This window comes from Erinaceus europaeus, chromosome 11 (genome assembly GCF_950295315.1).
Source record: "Erinaceus europaeus chromosome 11, mEriEur2.1, whole genome shotgun sequence".
NCBI classification, from domain to species: Eukaryota; Metazoa; Chordata; class Mammalia; order Eulipotyphla; family Erinaceidae; genus Erinaceus; species Erinaceus europaeus.
The window spans coordinates 76,157,254-76,176,135 of NC_080172.1; the positions used below are offsets into that span (position 1 = coordinate 76,157,254).

The 18,882-nt window shown below is 36.6% G+C and overlaps 1 protein-coding gene and 1 long non-coding RNA gene across 2 annotated transcripts in view; one reads left to right on the plus strand and one right to left on the minus strand.

The window, feature by feature from the left end:
- Positions 1-15: 15 nt before the first annotated feature.
- On the plus strand, positions 16-1,251 carry LOC132541419 (uncharacterized). Its single transcript, XR_009552615.1, has 2 exons — positions 16-558; positions 1,081-1,251. It is a non-coding gene; the product is annotated as an uncharacterized LOC132541419 (long non-coding RNA).
- Positions 1,252-2,812: 1,561 nt separating this feature from the next.
- Positions 2,813-18,882, minus strand: part of GCLM (glutamate-cysteine ligase modifier subunit) — a 28,908-nt gene continuing 12,838 nt past the window's right edge. The window contains exons 5-7 of the mRNA XM_007535335.3: positions 15,639-15,841; positions 13,561-13,675; positions 2,813-7,280 (exon numbers count right to left, since the gene is read on the minus strand). Coding sequence (XP_007535397.1) covers positions 7,111-7,280; positions 13,561-13,675; positions 15,639-15,841 — 488 coding nt within the window. The 3' untranslated portion in view covers positions 2,813-7,110. The remainder of the gene's footprint in view (positions 7,281-13,560; positions 13,676-15,638; positions 15,842-18,882) is intronic.

Sequence of the window (18,882 nt, forward strand, 5' to 3'; positions counted from 1 at the left end):
AGTAGCTCGCTCATGGTTTACGTGAATATCTCGCGAGAATTTTGCACCTTCTTCCGCCCTGCCTGCTCAGTCTTGGGAGTTCAGTTCCGCTTACTCGAACATGGGTTTCTTTATTTTACTTTTTATGTTTATTTTTTTGAACAAGGGTTTCTGCCTTTTTTCCAGTACTGTAGGAAATGGAGCAGCCTTATGCATGGAAACGTGGAGGCGACGGCGTCTCCAATGATAGTCTTCACCCATTTCATCCAATCAAATGGGAGAATGACATCTACAGAGCCTGGTCCTTCTATTTATCCAGAAGAATAGACTTAAGATATTTTTAGTTATTTACAATACAGACCCTCTCCTGTGCACTCATCAGTGAGGTTAACTGTAGATAAAATAAAGATTTGATTGTGGGCAAGGCGGTGGCGCATCTGGTTGAACACACAAGGACCCAGGTTTCAAGCTCCTGGTCCTGACCTGCAGGGTCACAATGATGACCTTTCGCTTCACAATGATGAAGTCTCTTTCCCTCTGTCTTCCCCGCCTCTTTAATTTTTCTGTCTCTATCCTATAGTAAGTATTAGTTTTCTAAAAAAGAAAGCACACTGGGAGTCGGGCAGTAGTGCAGCGTTAATAAGCGCACATGGCACAAAGCACAAGGACCAGGGTAAGGATCCGGGTTTGAGCCCCCGGCTCCCTACCTGCAGGAGTGAAGCAGTTCTGCAGGTGTCTATCTTTCTCTCCCCGCCTGTCTTCCCCTCTTCTCTCGATTTTTCTGTCCTATCCAATAATGACGACATCAATAACAACAACAATAAAATAACAAGGGCAACAAAAAGGAAATAAATTAATAATAAAAAAGCACATCATCAAACTTCTTTAAAAAAAAACTTACTGTGGGTATGGAACTCGGAGATGGGTGAACTGGACGCTGAGGGTTTGGGAATAAGCAGACAAAACGAAATGATATATTTACTTATTTTACCAGAGCACTGCTCAGTTCTGGTTTGTGGTAGTGCTGGGGATTAAACTTGAAATCTTTGGTGCCTCAGGCATGAGAGATTTTTTTGAATAACTATTATGCTATCTCCACAGCCCTAAAGGAAGTTATAAAGAAGAGGATTTTGAAACTTTTTCCAGTGAAAGGAAGAGAATGACTAAAATCAACACAAGCTTTGGGTTTTTTCTTTTCGGATGAATGGTGAGGAACTAAAACACCTTCAAAGCGTGAAGGGAATGAATGGATGAATAAATGCATATTGTTGGAGGTGGGAAAGGATAAGTGTTTTACTAAACCTGGTCTTTATTTTTTTACCTTTATTATTTGTTTATTGAATAGAGAAAAAAAATGAAAGGGTAGGGGAAGATAGAGTGGGAAAAAGAGACACTTAACAGCACTGCTTCACAGCTTATGAAACTTCCCTGTACAGGGGGCTTGAATCAGGATCCTTGGTCAATGTAACATGTATGCTCAACCAGGTGCCTCACCACCTGGCCCTCTATATTTTCCTTTACAATATTTCTCCTCATAAAGCTACAAAGCACAGATACTGTTGGGGCACATGGCCACTCAGCTAAATAGTTTTTACAGTTCCCTTTGCAGCCTGATGACATTTTTTTGGCCAATTACATATGAATTATGCAACATTCTCTCCCTCATCCCATTCCCCACTTCTCTGCCTCTTTGGTCATCTCTGGGACTCTAGGTTTTCTTGGAATAAACTGTGGAAAAGACCAAAGCTTTTTCCAGTTTGGGATGACGGCAGAGCAAAGCAGATACACTATCCAGGTGACCTATTTTGCTGGCCCTTTTTAGGGACATTCTAAACGAGATCTTCCCTACTTTCTTTAACTTAATTTTGTACTCTTGATAAATTGTATTTTCTGATCTTCAAACAGCAATTTCATGTCATAAAAATGAGGCCCTTATTTTAGGGATGTCAGAGCAGTGAGAAAGAAAGATATGGAAAGGAAAAGAGGAAAGGGAAGACAGGTTATCTCCACCGTAAATGGTATAGCTGTATTACCAGTCCTAAAGAGCCTATTTATATTTCACTTGAGAGAAATATGTCTTTGTTAAAGTTGAGAACTTTTTGTTATCTTCAAACAAGTCTACTCTCAACTAAAGAATGGAATAAAAAACAGGTGGAGAAGGGAGGCAGCATAATGGTTATACAAACAGACTCATGAGTGAGTCCCAGGTTCAATTATACTCTCCCTCCCCACCCCACCCCCCATAAGCCAGAGCCAAGTAGTGCTCTGTTAAGAAAAACAAAACAAGGGTGGGGGTAGATAGCATAATGATTAAGCAAAAAGACTCTCTTGGCTGAGGATCCAAAGTCCCAGGTTCAATCTCCCACACCACCACTGTAAATCAGAGCTGAGCAGTGCTCCAGTTTAAAAAAAAAAAAAAAAAAGTAAAAACAAAAACTGAGGTGAAGGGATTAGTCATAAAAAAAGTCCCTTTCAGGCTGGCAGAAAGAGTTGATATTTGAAGCAGACATGAGAATGTGAACACATCATAGGAGAAAGAGAAGAGAATTTTGCACAGATAGTGCTAATCTCTTAAGTAGGTGATTCATTTGTTCGGGAGAGTGGAAAATGTTTAGATTAACACTGGGAATGTGGTATGGGTTTTAAAAAAATGAATTTTAGTAGGGTCAAGTAGCAGGTGCATACTTGAGCAAGAAAAAAATACACTTAAATGGACTAGAATACAAGGATCCATGAGTAAGCAGAAAAGCAGGGAAGAGAGCTGTATCGAAATAAGCATACTGTTAAGATTTGAACCTTCTTAGAATTAGGGAAAAACAGACACAACAAAATATAAATTTTAATATTTATTAATTGCTGAGAGATGCACATTAAGGTTCATCTTGATTTCTCTGATAGCGAAACTATATACAGTTACTCTGCAATACATTTTGGACAGTTGGGCAAATTTTAATTTAAGACGTGACTTTTCCAACCATATCTACTAATTAGAAGCCAATCCTTTCTTATAAGGACAAGCTCTTGAACAAAGTATTTTTTACTGAATTTCTAATGTTTTACATATAAACTATTAAAAGCACAGTTGCAAACTACACAAACAAGAGCATCTTTCCAGAAAGTCCACATGTACTTCCATCTCTGAATTTACTCTAATTTCTTCAGGGTGATTTTCTTGACCACTTCCTTCCACACATCTCATACCCTTTCCACTACTTTTGCCATCAACAAATGCAGCCTTTTATCACTCTTGTACAGATCTCCCTTCCTTTCTTCCAAATGTATGATAGGCTCTTTGAAGAAGGGTTGTTTATCCATCTCTGTCTACCTGCAAACATCCTGCACAGTATTTAGCACACAGTAGGTACCTGATGTTTGAGTGAACGAATGTATGAATAGTTTTATGGCTTGAATATTTAAAAATCATTCATAATTCATCTTGAACTTATACTCAGTTTAAGTTCAACATCAATGTAATGTTCCAAAATACTTCTAATCACTAAAGCAACTCAATTAAAAAATATACAACTCAGGGGTTGGAAGATATCTCACTGGACAAGTGCACACTTTTCAAGGACCCAGGTTAAAAAACCCAACTACCACATGGAAACAGCACCATGCAGAGAAGTGGCTTCATGATCAATGGGACAGAGTGTGATATCTCTACATCTCTCCCTAAGATGAAAAAAAAAAGTGTCAGGAGTGGTGGAATTATGCAGGTGCAATGCCCTAATGTAAAACTCTGGTGGCAAAAAAAAAAGCACAAAAATACATATATGTACATATGTATCACTTTAATTGAAATCATGCTGTAGATAAAATGTAAGACTATTATAAATATCTAATATACTTTGCTTTTACTTTGGTCAGTGTATTTATTTAAAAAAACTCCAAAAATATTAGTGAGCTATTTTACATAGTTTTTAAAAATAAAATTAACACATAATATCACTGACTTTATGGGAAAATAGGAGGTATAAAATCTGGTACATAAAATTACTTTGGAAAAAAAGTTTCAGAATCAAATTGGTGTATTTGAGATAAATCAGAAATGAATTAAATCCTCATTTAAAACTACAAATTTCACTAAATTTACATTTGGCAGAAAAATGAACCTTCAGCCAATATACAGTAAAGAGAACAATTGTTTACATTCCCAAGTATTGAAAATACTGGGTGGAAAAGTTAGAAAGAAAACCTGTTACAGAAAGGCTATTAAATGAGCCTGATGTCCTTGTCACTGAAAATCAAGATTCTATTTCAGTTACTACATGGCTTTGGCAGGAAGAAATCTGAGTCATTCATTCAAAATATCGGGCTATTGGAAAAATCATGATGCATTTTTGCATAGAAAAACATTGAAAATATGCGTAACTTTTCTAACAACCCAACAGAATAACTATATTTTCTATTTCCTACACCACCTGTCCTAGTGATGTTTTTTGAGAAGTGAAAAATTATTACTTGTAACATGTGACTCAAGTTCTGGAACTAGCCATCCCTAAGTGGGTACCTTATTAGCATAATGGCACAATGTGCTCTTCAGAATTTATATCATATGATCCTTGGTCCTTCTGGTGATTATACCTTCTTGGGTGGAAATTCAAGGTAGATCTATCACAAAATGAGTTCCAAGTTACAGTACATTGTGTTAAAATAAGGCTCCAGTGGATTTTTGCAAATATAAACTACAGCTTCTTTTCATGTTTACTGGAAAAATTATGTAAATTCTACCTTGGCTCGCTGGATTCACATATCCACAGAAAACATACCTATTATATACACTATTGATCATCTAATAGTAGGCTTAAAGCAATTATCTGGTAATAGTACCACTCTTTATGGCTTTTAAACATTCTGTCCTTAATATTTGAAAAGTATGTACTGTCTTTTGATAGTGCATGAAAGTAATGTGAACACAGGTTTGGAAAATTATAAAGCATAAAAAGTACTTTTATACGTTATTCAATAACAAATGAAATTTACAGAATGAAACAAATTAAAAAAATCATTTAAAAGTTACACACATGATCACCTTAACAAAACGAGTCAAACAAATCTATACTCTTGCTCCTCTCTCAAGAGTGGAGAAACCCAGAACATGACAGAACTCTTGCTGAAGTTTGGATACATTCACCACAGAATTTTTTCCTCACTTTCAAAATGAACCCTTCAAACAATCCATTTATTTTTGTGAGCCTACACTACTAGAAAATAGTAAATGTGACATTAAAGTTCCCTCTTAAAATATCCTGACCTAGTCACTATATAATTTCAAATTTAAATGAGCATTTGTTTAAAGATTTATATGAAAAAAGTCTCTTAATAGAAAAATCTAACTATGCACATTTAGTAGCAGAACATAGAGTCAATGTAAAGGCTGATTAAGACTTTAGGAAGCTCAAAGTCTAATCAAGTTTAAGCAGGTAAATCGGTTGATTTCACATTACAATTTTAATTATTAAATTATATAACCAACAAAGCATAAAGCTTTATTTAGGATAGCAAAGTAAGTCTACTGTATTTATTTATTCACAAATCTGGCTTGTGGTGGTAGTGAGGAATGAACCTGGGACATTTGGTGTCTTAGGCATGCCAACCCTGTATTTATTTTGAATATGGGATCACAGTTCTTTTACTAAGTTGAAAAACTTGGGCAAAATTAGTTTTGCATAAGCCTATGGTTTTAAAATATGATTGATCATTAAGAAAATGTTTCAAACTATTTGGGTTATAGTACAAAAATTAAAGAGTAAGGTAGACCTAGAGTAGAAATCAAAGGTCTCAGCTTACTTGCTTTTGCCAGGTTCTTGACCTAAGGAGAAATCATTCTAAATTGTCTATGTCTCTTCTAGCTCTGTAGTTCTGATAATATTGTTTTGCTTTTAAATAATGGACCATATCTTAAAGTTTTCTATACAAGACTATGTTGACCCTGAATCAAAGATTTTTTGGGGGGTTAGGGAGACAACATAGTGGTTATACAAAGAGACTTTCATGCCTTAGGCTTCTAAGTCCCAGGTTCAAGATTCAAAGATTCTTTAAGACTCTTTGTATGGTTTTTAAAAAATATCTATTTATTTATTAGTAAGAAAGGAGAGAGAGAGAGAGAGAGAGGTAGAGAGAGAGAGAGAACACGAATCAGACCATCACTCTGGCACATGTGATGCCAGGGATTGGACTCAGGATCTCTTGCTTTGGAGTCCAATACTGTGTTATCTCTGGAGCCACCTCTTATGATTCCTAGTTTTCAGTCAGCTATTAGTGAGAACAAATTCTATCACAATGCTTATCTGATCCTTAATCCTTGGGTCTGTGTGTCCTCCTCTCTCCAGAGCTCAGAGAACTCAGCAAGTAGGAAGGGCTCAATATTTATTGAGAAGCAAAATAGAATTTTCAAGAATTGAAAAAAAAAGGAGGTGATAACAGTTGCTCTTACGAACCCCTAAACAGCAATTTCAAAATTTCTAGTCTTTTCAGATTTACTTTGGTATGTCTTTGTAAAAAATAGCAAGAAATTATGGCACAAGAATACAAGGCTAAATCATTATAGGTAAGTTATCAGTTAAGAACACATAAAAAATTTGTTTTAGTTCTTGTATTAAATGAATTTTATTTACACTACTAGTAAGTAGATGCCAGCTACTCCAGTTATTCTGAGATAATATTATCTATCAATTTCAAGAAAAATATCCAGTATTTCAGTTTAATACATGTAATTAAACTGCTTAGTTATTCTTATAGTAAGAAGCAATTAACGAATATTTCTGGAAATTAAAAAATATGTATATATATTACCCTGATGCCTAAGCCAAAATATATCCAACAAATTTTCTTGATTTCTATTAGTCATAAAAATAAAGAAAAAAATATATTGTAAGTATTTTCTTTATAGACAATTTCAATTAGAAAATGATAGTTTAATGGAAACAATGCAGAGGTTCTAATGAGTGAACTGATATGGAGGCTAAATAAGTATTCAAAACTTCACAAATAACATATTGTCAGATATAACTAAAGAATATTTGCCTTGCTGACACCATTCAAAGACAGTAATTAGATTTTTTTTCAATCTCAACTTTTTCTTACATTTATGGGAAATACAAGTCAGTAGGTTATGATGCTAAGTTGTAGTTAAGAACCCCTTCTTTTAGCTTGTAAGATGTAGCCTTTTGATTTGATAATTCCTCTGCTTTTAACAATGACTGAATATCGAAGCAGCCACAGTGGCACCCACTCATGTGCTTTAATATCAGGGATACTTTCTTGAAGAGCTTCTTGGAAACTTGCTTCAGAAAGCAGTTCTTAAACAAACAAACAAACAAACAAATCAAAATCCAATGTATGAAGTTTGAACACAAAAGTATCATCCCATCCAATGCTGGTAGGTACTATATACAATAAAAGGAACACTTCAAAGTGAAATATAAATATATTCTTAAAAAAACATATTTATTTATTTACTGGTTTTCTAATATTTATTTATTTACTGAGAGATCCAGAGTGTGGGGAGAAATGAATGGATCAAAGCATCATCACTTCTGCCACTAAGCCACCTCCCTGGCTGTAAACTGCATTTATTCTTATGTGTGTGACTTACTATATATATTAATGACAGAGAGAACCTGAGCATCACTCTGGCATATGTGATATAGGGGGGATGTTTCACAAGTTGTGAAGCAAGTATGCAGGTATCTTTCTCTCCCTCTCTACCTACCCCTCACCTCTCAATTTCTCTCTGTCCTATTGAGTAAAATAGAAGAAAAAAAATCCTTAGTGGGGACTGTGGAGACAGCATAATGGTTATGCAAAAAACTTTCATGCTTGAGGCAATAAAATCTTAGGTTTAATCCCCAGTACCACCATAAACCAGACAAACTAGTGCTCTGGTCTCTCTCTGTATCTCTTCCATTAAAAATAAATATTTAAAAAAATTTATTTCCCAATGACTAGCTTTTAATTTGAATTTATTTTTAAATTTTATTTATTTATTTATTAGAATTTATTTATTTATTACTGAGAAAGATAGGAGAGAGAAAGAACCAGACATCACTCTGGTACATGACTGAACTCAGGACCTTATTGTGAGTGTTGAGAGCTCAACGCTCTATTAACTGTGCCACCTCCCAGACCACTAAATTTTATTTTATTTTATTTTTAAATATTTTATTTTATTTATTTATTCCCTTTTGTTGCCCTTGTTATTTTATTGTTGTAGTTATTATTGTTGTTGTCGTCGTTGTTGGATAGGACAGAGAGAAATGGAGAGAGGAGGGGAAGACAGAGAGGAGGAGAGAAAGAGAGACACCTGCAGACCTGCTTCACTGCCTGTGAAGCGACTCCCCTGCAGGTGGGGAGCTGGGGTTCGAACCGGGATCCTTATGCCGGTCCCTGTGCTTTGCGCCACCTGCGCTTAACCCGCTGCACTACAGCCCGACTCCCTAAATTTTATTTTAATGAAAGTGATACACAGAGAAAGATACAGAGAGAGACAGAAAATGTTTGTTGTATTTATTCTCTTCTTCCGATTTTTCTCTATGGCTTATACCGCTATTTATCATTTATTTTACTGTCTTCTCCCAATAGAATATAAATTCCATGATAGAAAGGGAAGATTATATAACAATACAGGAGGATCATCAAGTAATGATAAAGACAAAGATGGTGATGAACCACAGGTCAGCCAACACCAAAGATCACCAACAAACCACTAGAAGTAAGGAGAAAAACATGGATCAGATCCTTTCTCATGGCACTGGAAGGAGCCCCTTCAATACCTAGACCTTGAATTCTGCCCTTCAAAACTGTAAGGTAATAGATTTCTGTTATTTAAGCCACCAACTCTGTGGCACTTTTTAGAACAGTTTTAACAAACTAATAACATAAAGCAGTGCTAATGTGCATCCTGCTCTATTTCTAATCTACTGAATTAGAGAAAAGAAGTAAAATAATGACCCAGTAGGTATCACAGTGATAAAGTACTGCACCCTAATGCATGAGTTTAATCCCTGTCATCACATATATACCAGAGTGATGCTCTAGTCTGCCTGTCTTCCCTCCTCTTCCCTCCCTCTTTCTCTCTCTCCTCTCATTAACAAATACATTTCTTTCTTTTTTGCCTCTAGGGTTATTGCTGGGGCTCAGTGCCTGCACTATGAATCCACTGCTCCTGGAAGCTATTTTTTCCCTTTTGTTGTCCTTGTTGTTTATCGTTGTTGTTATTGGATAAGACAAAGAGAAATCAAGAGAGGAGGGGAAGACAGAGAAGGGGAAACAAAGATAGACACCTGCAGACCTGCTTTGCCGCTTGTGAAGCGACCCCCCCTGCAGGTGGCTTGAACCTGGTTCATTATGTGGGCCATATACACTTAACTGCTGCGCTACCACCCGGCCCCTAACAAATACATCTTTTAAAGAAGTAAAATAATTATTTAACACAGAAAAATTAATTCTATAGAGATTGGTATTTATTTGACCTAGTCTATTATCTATAGTACTTGGAACTTGAAAGTACTTAGATGTCTGTTGAATAAACTAATCAGTATGAAACGATTCCATTGGGTCACAACTAATCATACATATAGGGATTAAAGGACCATATATCTACACTATAATTTGAGAGTACTTAAAGAGTCTACTTGCCCCAAATGCAACTGCTATGATACTTAGGTAGCACCAATAATAAACTCTCAGTTTTAGCTATAATCATGTGCTAAGCACTTTTCTGAGTAATTAACACGTGTGGACTAATTTTTCCACGTTATCCTTATGAGAAACATTATTCTGTAGTCCAGGAGGTGGCACAGTGGATAATGCAAGCATTGGACTCAAGTATGATGTCCCAAGTGCAATCCTCAGCAGCACATGTACTAGAGTGATTGATGTCTGGTTCTCTCTCTCTCTCTCTCTCCTTTCTCATTAATAAATAAAGTCTTTAAAAAAAAAAAAAAAGAAAAGAAAAACTATTCCTCTTTCCAGGGGGAAACAGAAGCAGATCTATTAGATAACTTGCCCAAGTTCAGATTGCTAGTACATTCACAGAATGCAAAAGTTTCTCTAGGGAAATAGCACTAGCAGATTTGCTCATCAGACTGACATAGAAGAGGACTTTGAGGGGAATAAGTTTAGATTCAACGGTAAGGGGGGGTGTATAAAAAATAAAATGGAGAAAAAGTTTTAAGTCAGAATCACCTACATCACTTTTTTTTTTTTTACCCTGACTGCAGTTAAACTGTTACTACAATTTCTAAGCCAAAGAGTAATGGAAAATAAACCCTTTCTGAGGAATAACTTTAATTTTAGCACAGAAATAGGCCTTATAAACAAAAGTCTATTTTAGATTACAAATTAGTTAAATGTTTTACATCTTAATTATGGAAAAAATTAAAAACTAAAAAAATTAAAATATGAAAAAAATCTGAGTTATGTTATTCACTAGCTTACTCACATACTTCTAACTCAACTATTTAAGCACTTTAAAATCAGTAAGTAGAAAAACCTTATTTTATTTATTTATTTATTTTTCACCGGAGCACTGCTCAGCTCTGGCTTGTGGTAATGTAGGGGGCTGAACCTGGGACTTCAGAGTCTCAGGCATGAAAGTTTTTTGCATAAGTGTTATATTGTATCTCTTCCTATCTTCAAAGAACTCTTTTATAACAGATCATTAGAAGTAGGACCAGTTTACAAATTCTAATCAAAGAGGTCAGGATTAAAATTAGAAAGAAAACCAATTGTTAAATTACATCAATACAAAAACATATATCTAAAAGAATTAAATCTTGGCTCAAGAGGTGACAGAAGCAGGTCTATTAGATAACTTGCCCAAGTTCAGATTGCTAGTACATTCACAGGATGCAAAAGTTTCTCTAGGGAAATAGCACTAGCAGATTTGCTCATCAGACTAACACAGAGGAGAACTTTGAGGGGAATAAGATTCGATTCAACAGCAATGGAGGGTTAAGGAATGTGGGTAAAGCGCTGCTCTCCCAAGCAATCTCTGGCATCACATGTGCCACAGTGATGTTTTGGTGTTCTCTCTTTCAACCCCCCAAATAAAAATAAATATTATTTTAAAAGAACAAAATCTTCTTTCTCATTCATAGGCAAATACTTTCCATAACAATTGTTTTTATAGCACATAATTAATAGAATAACACTTACATAATGTGGAAATAAAATATTAAACACTGTAACACACTGGATATTTAGAAAATAATAATTTCACTTTCTCCCCTATTGGTACAAAGATAAAACTCAAGGTTTCTGGAAGTAAAATAAATTTCCTTCCCTATTGGAAAAGGCTTTTTTTTTTTTTCTCCTTTTTTCTCCTTCGTCTAAGCAGAGCCAGAGGTACAGGTTTATTTATTTTTTAAATTTAAAACATTTTTTAAATATTTATTTTCCTTTTTGTTGCCTTTGTTTTTTATTGTTGTAGTTATTGTTGTTATTGATGTCGTCATTTTTAGATAGGACAGAGAGAAATGGAGAGAGGAGGGGAAGACAGAGAGGGGGAGAGAAAGTTAGACACCTGCAGAAACTGCTTCACCACCTGTGAAACGACTCCCCTGCAGGTGGGGAGTCAGGGGCTTGAACCAGGATCCTTACGCCGGTCCTTACACTTGGCGCCACCTGCACTTAACCCACTGTGCTACCACCCAACTCCCTGTACAGGTTCATTTATTGACTACTGGTAATATATGGCTTGCTTGCCAATATCAATAGATAAATATATATTATCTTCCAACATAAAAAAGTTAAAATTTAAAGTCAGTTGGTTGTTTAAACCTTGACCTTGGCTTGTTGCTTAATCTCTATTTCCTTGTCAATAAAACACCCAGTTTCAGCTGCTGTGAGGATTACAGATGATTTCTCTGAGGTAATTATCATGATGCCTGGCATTTAAAGAGAAAACAACCATTAAGTCCCCTCATCTTGAAACTTCAATGCTATGGTGTCTCCCTCTCTCAGAATGATAAAGTGACTGGGGAAGTGAAATTATGCATATTTGCGATCCTGGTTACACTAAGAACAAAATTCCCATTATATAACACCAAAAAGTTGAGACTAGAACAGATTTTGAATTATGTATAGTCTTCTGAGGTAAGCATCCTTGAAAAAGTTGAATCAAATCACCAATAGCATGCCCTGTTTTTAGACATGGGCATAAAATAATATTATTTTTTCTCTAGGAGTCATCTATAAAAGATAATTTACCCAAATATTAATCAAGCTACAATAGAACCTATATAAAAGTGTCATAGTTAAGACATTCACAAGGATTTTCCTTTTTTTTTTTCTCCTTTGCTGAGTCAGGGCTTTGTGCATGAGTAACTTCACTGTTCCATTTTTTTTTTTTTTTTACTGTCTTTACTTAATTATTGGATAGAGACAGCCAGAAATTGAGAGGGAAGGTGGTGATAGAGAAGAACAGAGACAGAGAGACACCTGCAGCACTGCTTCACCACTCATAAAAGCTTTCCCCCTGCAGGTGGGGACTGGGAACTCAAACACAGGTCCTTGCACATTGTAACATGTGCACTCAAGGCAGGTGCGCCAACATCTACCCAGCCCCCATTTTTTTCTGTTAAAGAAACAGAAATGGGGAGAGATACCATAGCACCAGAATTGTGATGCCTTAACACCTCCCATAGGGTACCAGCCCTTAAACCTGGACTACACACATGGCAAGGCATATGCCCCTCCTGGTGAGTTTACCTCTCCAATTCAACACTGTATTTCTCACTTACCATTATACTGAAAATACACTGTCATAGACCATGTTTCTTTACTAAGTAAAGCTCCTCTCCCTACGAAGTAGTTAAAATGCATGTTAAAATGGAGTAGGCTGCTAAAAAAAAAAAAAAAAAAAAAAAAAAAAGTATTTTCTTCCTAGCTTTCCCCAGCAAAATGTTAATAGACTGTTCTAAAGAAATCAAACAAGTCATTCTCATTCACCAAATGTTTCTGATGAACTCCAAACACATATGACCTTATAGTAACATTTAAAATACCCAATGAATTACCTACCTTAAGTACTTAAGTTTCAGTGTTACTGGCTCTTTTCTCAAATATTTACATTCTTTAATTCAGTGTCTCTTTGGTATAAACAAGGCTATATATAATGTTAATTTAGAATGCCTTAAAATCTTTTCTGTGTAGCTTAATATTTATAAAGTGTAACACACTGCCTGTTTAGGGAATGATCACTTTACTTTCCTTCACCCTGGTTCGAAGACAAAGCTACAGTTTTCTGAAGATACTTTGAACTAACAATTAGGACTAGTTCCAGGTGGGGTTGGGTGGTACTGTGTATGAACAAGGACCTATTCAAGTCCTGGTACCCATCTGTAGGGGGGGAAGCTTCACAAATAGTGAAGCAGTGCTGCAGATGTCTCTCTCTCTCTCTCTCTCTCTCCAACGCATCAAAAATAAGTAAATAAATAGTCAAAAAAAGATAAAAATAATAGTGCTAGGTATCAGCACTATACATCTATTATAGTAAATAGTTAGAAATTAATTTTTAACAATAGCTTTTTATAAGGAAGCTCATTGTCAATCTCTAGATAAAAGTATGAGTCTTACCTTTTGGATCATTGTGAGTTAATAGCTGTATGTCAAATTCTTTAGCAAATGCAGTTAAATCTGGTGGCATCACACAGCAGGAGGCAAGGTTAACTTGGTTACTATTGGGTTTTACCTAAAAGTGAAAATAAAATCATGAAATCTCAAATACAAAAGTAGAGAGCAATGAAAGGACCCAATTTTATTATAGAACATATTAACATTTTACACTGCTTAATTTTTTATAAGTACTTTTACTATAACATTTTTAAAAAATATATTTATTTTTTCCTTTTGTTGCCCTTGTTTTATTGTTGTAGTCATTATTGTTGTTCTTGATGTCATCGTTGTTAGATAGGACAGAGATGGGGAGAAGAGGGGAAGACAGACGGGGAGATAAAGATAGACACCTGCAGACCTGCTTCATTGCATGTGAAGCGCCTCCCCTACAGATGGGTGCTCCAACCGGGATCCTTACGCGGTCCTTGCGCTTTGCGTGTGCTTAATCTGCTGCACTGCCGCCCAACTCCCTACTGTAACATTTTTAAATGTATCTTTTTCTAACTCGTATTATTGATAATAGGGAAAGGAAAACTAGCTCTTGGTGGAGGAAAAGTCAATAAAGTACTATACCATTAAAAACTCTCCAGCTAAAACTTGCAATCTACATATGCTTTGGAAATAAACATGATTTTAAGAATGATGATTCCAGCTACAAAGGAATTTGTCTTCAAGGTAAAAGATACAAAGCACAGGAGGAGGTGCTGCAGTAGCTAAGTGCTTGATTTACAAGCATAAGGTCTTGAGTTCCATCCCCAGCACTGCATGTGTCACTCTGGTTCTCTCTCTCTCCTCTATCATGAATAAATAAGAAAATATTTTAAAAGCCAAGTCAAATACAAATTATAAGTACATTCAATATTAGAAATAGAAAATATAGTTACTGATCAGACACATTAAATTTTTTTATTATCTTTATTTATTGAATAGAGACAGCCAGAAATCAAGAGGGATGGGAATGATAAAGGAGACAGAGAGACACTTGCAACCCTGCTTTACCACTCACAAAGCATTCCCCCTGTAGGTGGGGACCAGGGGCTTGAATCAGGTCCTTTCATATTGTAATATGTGTGCTCAACCAGGTGTAACACCACCCAGCCCTAACAGATAGATTTTTCAGAAGAGAAGAGCTATATAATTTCTAATAGCTGCCTCGGTTAATTTAGAGATAATTCCAGATTACCCAGTTTTCTCCAGCAGGATCTCAGCCACATTCTACTTATCACCAAGTCAAAGGGAGAACACCTGTGAGGTTATCCAGTATATAAGGAACTGAAAGTTCTGAAGAGACTGGCGGGGGCGTGGGTGGGGATTAAATGAGTAATAAGATACAGAAAGTAAAGGTAAAATAAGGATCAGAGAGTAGGGGGTGTAAATGATACTCCCTTAATAAGGAAATTAGAACCACTCCCTGATACTACCTACAGAAAAATGTGATAGTTTTATCATATAAGTAAAGAAGAAACAGCCTTTATTTGGCTTCAACAAAACATTTATAGTGTTTTTGGCCTTCATTTTAAATAAAATTAAAGTTAGCTCAGTTAGATATATATTTTAAAAAAACACTATTTTATATAAAGCCTGCCTCAAAACTCCCACATTTTTCCTAAGTATTTAATGCACAGTGTAACTAACATAAACAATAATACTGTACTATAATTATCACTTGCCAAGACACAAACTTTATTCCAACCAAGAAAAAGACAGGATGACTATGTAATGTGATAGAAGTACTAGTTATGATTATAATGGCAACCATATAATATAAAATACACCTAAAATTCATATAGTGATAATTATCAAACTTATTTCTATAAAAAGATTGTTTTGGGGGAAAAGTCTCCCACATTTGGAACCATGACCCCCCCCACCATGATGACAGTCTTATTTAATGTTAAGGCTCAATTGTATGCTGCTAAAACTTTAAGAAACAGGCTACTTCCATGGCAGGTGTGTGCGTGTGCGTGTCAGAACCTGGGAACTCTTTGTTGTGTAATAACTTGTACTACTTCCCCACTCCCAACTTTGCCATTCTTTACCTGTGCCCACTGATAGAGCTGTTCCAACTGTGTTTTGTCTAGATCAGAGGTGCCTATAGCAACAATCTTTTTGCTCTGAACTAAATTTTGTAATTCCTCCCAGTAAGGCTGCAAATGCTCCAAAGAAAGATTAACTCCATCTTCAATAGGTGGTGAAGCAATAATCACAGAATCCAGCTGGGCAACTCCAAGGACTGAACAAGCTGTTATAAAGTAAGACAGAGATAAACATGTTACATAATAAAAACAAGTCTTCCTTTCTTTCTTCCTTCCTTCCTCCCTCCCTCCCTCCCTCCCTCCCTTCCTTCCCTCCCTTCAGGGTTATCACTGGGAGTCAGTGCCTGCACTATGAATCCACTGCTCCTGGAGGCCATTTTTTCCTATTTTATTGCCCTTGTTGTTATTGTTGCCACTGCTGTTGTTGGATAGGACAGAGAGAAAGTGAAAGCTTCATTACTCGGGTGAGACCTTTCCTTTTATAGTACACTCTAATTTCATCTCAGGTGGTTCACTTTCTAACAAAGTCCCATAACCTAGACATACACCAGTTTCTGTGTGAGAGAGCATATGTTCACACATATCCATAAACTACTGCAAAATATATACCTGAAAGCAGAAGTACACTAGAGTTTGCAGTGAGTACCTCCCTAACACTTCCTCTCCACTATTCCAAGCTTTGGGTCCATGATTGCTCAACAATTTGTTTGGCTTCGTATGTTAACTCTCTTTTCAATCACCAGGTTCCAGATGCCATCAGGATGCTGGCCAGGCTTCCCTGGATTGAAGACCCCACCAATGTGTCCTAGAGCTCAGCTTCCCCAGAGACACACCCTACTAGGGAAAAAGAGAGGCAGACTGGGAGTATGGACAGACCAGTCAACGCCCATGTTCAGCGGGGAAGCAATTACAGAAGCCAGACCTTCTACCTTCTGCAACCCTCAATGACCCTGGGTCCATGCTCCCAGAGGGATAGAGAATGGGAAAGCTATCAGGGGAGGGGGTGGGATATGGAGATTGGGTGGTGGGAATTGTGTGGAGTTGTACCCCTCCTACCCTATGGTTTTGTTAATTAATCCTTTCTTAAATAAAAAAAATAAAAATGTACTAGTGTTGGTATGCTTCTAAAAACCCCTTCTGTTTCATTTGGTTTAAATCCCCCCTGCTTAACACTATTCTATTTACATAACCACTGTATTCTATTTACATAACCTCTGTTAACAAGCACCACCCTCCCTCCAGTGCATTGGTGGTTCAGTGGTAGAATTCTTGCCTGCTCCGCCCTCTCGTCAAACCCTGATTTTCACCAGTCACTTTTCTCTCCACCCTCTCTGCGTCACATCCTGTTCCCACCCTACTGGGCTAGTATATTTATAAGGACAAGATTGTTGGTAGTTGTGTTAGTTTAGCTTAGCTTGGTATAGATTGCACTGCGTCCTGCATGAATAAAGAGATACTGCGTACAACCCAGCCATGAGTCCCTGGTCGTCTGTTACCCGCCCGTGAAGCCAGCCCATCGAAAACAACATACTAGCACCAAAAAAGAAAAAAAGAAAGTGAAAGAGAAGAAAAGGGGAAGTCAGAGAGAGGGAGAGGAAGATAGACACCTGCAGACCTGCTTCACTACCTATGAAGCGACTCCCCTGCAGGTGGGGAGCCAGGGGCTTGAACCAGGATCCTTAGGCCGGGTCTTTGTGCTTCATGATTCAAAGGAGGTCTCGAAACTTTACATCAGGCTCAACCTGACGCTGTTGACTGGCTACGGAAGAAGGGCAAACGCTAGAAGAAGAAGAATGCCATGTGCACTTAAACCGCTGCACTATAGCCCTACCCCCAAAACAAGTCTTTCTTATACCCTTCAGAGATTCCACTGAATTCTGCCCACATTGTTCCTTAGTTTTCACTCAGCTGTATAATTTAGGATCATTTCAATTTAGGACATTATAACTATCATTAAGAACATTTCTGGGGAGTCGAGAGGTAGCACAGCGGGTTAAGCGCAGGTGGCACAAAGCCCAAGGACCCACGTAAGGATCCTGGTTTGAGCCCCTGGCTCCCCACTTGCTTCGCAGGTCTGCAGGTGTCTGACTTCCTCTCTGTCTTCCCCTCCTCTCTCCATTTCTCTCTGTCCTATCCAACAATGACATCAATAACAAGAGTAAAACAAGGGCAACAAAAGGGAATAAATAAATAAATATTGAAAAAAGATTTTTAAAAAAGAATATTTCTACCTTTTAAAGATAAATGAGTACCCATTTGTCTACTTGTCTTGTGTTGTTGACAAGTTTTTATGATCTGCTTTCTTTCTGCTGAACTCATAGCTACTACTGATTCTTTTCTGGGAATAGGTCTCTTTCCTGGACCTCAGGATTTTCTAGTACAATCCTTATCTTGAATTTTCCCCTCTATTTATTTTATTATTGTTTTATTTATTATTGGAAGGAGAGGGGGAGAGAGAGAGAGAGAGAGAGAGAGAGAGAGAGAGAGACCGATCCCAGAATATTACTCTAACACATATAATGCTGGGGAGCGGGGTCCAAACTTGGGATGTCAGGCTTGAGAATTCAACAGTTCATCCATTGTGCCACCTCAGGTTGCTTTTCTCCATTTCTGCTTGCCATTAGTATCTGATATGGATAATCCTAAACATTTTGATCTAATAGCCTATAATTAATAGTCATAGTAAAGAATAAACTCAAGATTTTGAAACTTTGATTAATGGCCTTAAACTATATAGAAGTAGAATGAGTTTATTTTTCATTTTTGTTCACTCCACAGTAATATTAAATAATTATAGTTTTTAGTATATGTAATACTATAAGAATGCTTAATTGTTTTATTAGGGAAATAATAATTTGTAGGAGTTGTCACATGGGCACAGTTTTTTATGCAAAATGTTTTAAAATAAAATATAATAACTAAGAACTGAAGACAGATATACACACTTGATTTTCCTTTTTTTTTTCCAGTTATTGTTTTGTATTTCATTTAAAGACTAACAGGGCTGAGAATATGGTTGTGGAAAGTTTCTTTCTTTCTTTTTTTTTTTTTTTTTTTTGCCTCCAGGGTTACTGCTGGGGCTTGGTGCCTGCACTACGAATCCACTGCTCCTGAAAGCCATTTTTCCTATTTTATTGCTCTTGTTGTTGTCATTATTATTGTTGTCATTGCTGTTATTGTTGTATAGGACAGAGAGAAATCAAGAGAGGGGAGACAGACACCTGCAGACCTGCTTCACCACCAGTGA